The sequence below is a fragment of the Suricata suricatta genome, chromosome 7 (assembly GCF_006229205.1).
Source record: "Suricata suricatta isolate VVHF042 chromosome 7, meerkat_22Aug2017_6uvM2_HiC, whole genome shotgun sequence".
Lineage (NCBI taxonomy): Eukaryota > Metazoa > Chordata > Mammalia > Carnivora > Herpestidae > Suricata > Suricata suricatta.
Window position 1 is genome coordinate 29,764,779 of NC_043706.1, and position 2,026 is coordinate 29,766,804.

Sequence of the window (2,026 nt, forward strand, 5' to 3'; positions counted from 1 at the left end):
CAGGCCCTGCCCGTGTTTGGGGGCGCTGCCGACCCCGGGGGGGTGGGGGAGATAGGGGGGTAAAAAACAGCGCGCGGAACCGGGCCAGGTGAGACGCGCGTGCACTCAGGGTCGTGGGGCTGGGGGGGCGTGCCACGGAGCTCTGAACGTGGGGGGGGCGTGCACGAAGCGTGCAGGCGGCGGGGGGAGGACGTGAAAGGCGCGTGCAAACGTGCAAAGGGGGGGCGGAGGAATGAAGCAGCGGGGAAAGGGGGCGGGGTGAGAAGAGGCTGCAGCCCGGGCCACCCCGGAGCCCAGAGCCCCAGGCCTCTATTCCCGGTTTCTCCAGCCTTCCCCTTGGGCGCGGGGTTCGCCCCATCCTCGCGGGCGTTCGGGCCTGGGGGGTGTGGACGCTGCTGCCCCGCCCCCGGGAACCACGCCTTCGTCCTCTCCGAGGGACAACGCTTTCCCAGGGACTGGGGAAACTGAGGAAGGGGCCTGAAGACTGGGAGATCTGAAGCTGGGATGCTGGGCAAGAATGGGAGCGAGGGACCGGGAGCCTTAGTTTAGGCGAGCCAGAGACCTTTGTCTCTGACCGGTTTCCTTCCCAACCAGGGTTGCCCACCCCCCCATCACAATGGCCTCTGGGGTGGAAGTCCTGCGCTTCCAGCTGCCTGGCCACGAGGCCGCTACCCTGCGGAACATGAACCAGCTCCGCGCAGAAGAGCGGTTTTGCGACGTGACCATTGTGGCCGACAGCCTCAAGTTTCGTGGCCACAAGGTCATCCTGGCTGCCTGCTCGCCTTTCCTGCGGGACCAGTTCCTACTGAACCCCAGTTCTGAGCTGCAGGTCTCACTGATGCACAGTGCACGCATCGTGGCTGACCTGCTCCTCTCCTGCTACACGGGCGCTCTAGAATTTGCTGTCAGGGACATCGTCAACTACCTGACGGCTGCCTCCTACCTGCAGATGGAGCACGTGGTGGAGAAATGCAGGAATGCCCTCAGCCAGTTCATTGAGCCCAAAATAGGCCTCAAAGAGGATGGGGTCAGCGATGCCAGCCTTGTGAGCAGTGTCAGTGCCACCAAATCCCTCCTCCCTCCTGCCAGGACCCCAAAGCCAGCCCCCAAGCCCCCACCTCCTCCTCCTTTACCCCCTCCACTCCTACGGCCTGTGAAACTGGAGTTCCCTCTGGATGAGGACCTGGAGCTGAAGGCCGAGGAAGAAGATGAGGACGAGGATGAGGATGTGTCTGACATCTGCATCGTCAAGGTGGAGTCGGCTCTGGAGGTGGCACACCGGCTCAAACCTCCTGGAGGTTTGGGAGGAGGCCTGAGTATCGGAGGTTCGGTGGGCAGCCACCTTGGAGAGCTGGCCCAGAGTAGCGTGCCCCCCAGCACTGTGGCCCCACCTCAGGGTGTAGTGAAAGCCTGCTATAGCCTGTCCGAGGATGCAGAAGGGGAGGGCTTGCTGTTAATCCCTGGTGGCAGGGCCAGCGTGGGGGCCACCTCGGGTCTCGTGGAGGCAGCAGCGGTGGCCATGGCTGCCCGGGGGGCGGGGGGCAGCCTGGGGGCAGGGAGCAGCCGGGGACCCCTGCCCGGGGGCTTTTCCAGTGGAAACCCCCTAAAGAACATCAAGTGCACCAAGTGCCCGGAAGTGTTCCAGGGCGTGGAGAAGCTGGTCTTCCACATGCGGGCGCAGCACTTCATCTTCATGTGCCCACGCTGCGGCAAGCAGTTCAACCACAGCAGCAACCTCAACCGCCACATGAACGTACACCGCGGCGTCAAGTCGCACTCATGTGGCATCTGCGGCAAGTGCTTCACGCAGAAGTCCACGCTGCACGACCACCTCAACCTGCACTCCGGAGCGAGGCCCTATCGCTGCTCCTACTGCGACGTGCGCTTCGCTCACAAGCCTGCCATTAGGCGGCACCTCAAGGAGCAGCATGGCAAGACAACGGCAGAGAATGTGTTGGAGGCCAGTGTGGCCGAGATCAACGTCCTCATCCGCTAACGGGGGCAGGCTTGGAGGCCAGGAGGGGGG

General features: G+C 64.0%; 1 protein-coding gene across 1 annotated transcript; it reads left to right on the top strand.

Moving 5' to 3' along the window:
* Nucleotides 1–15: 15 nt before the first annotated feature.
* ZBTB12 (zinc finger and BTB domain containing 12) lies at nt 16–2,020 on the top strand. Its single transcript, XM_029943310.1, has 2 exons — nt 16–88; nt 595–2,020. The coding sequence occupies exon 2, from the start codon at nt 617–619 to the stop codon at nt 1,994–1,996; it is 1,380 nt and encodes a 459-aa protein (XP_029799170.1). The 5' UTR covers nt 16–88; nt 595–616; the 3' UTR covers nt 1,997–2,020.
* Nucleotides 2,021–2,026: the final 6 nt, after the last annotated feature.

Bases quoted from the DNA above. Each gene is read 5' to 3' on its own strand.
- ZBTB12 (XM_029943310.1), top strand. From the start codon at position 617: ATGGCCTCTGGGGTGGAAGTCCTGCGCTTCCAGCTGCCTGGCCACGAG.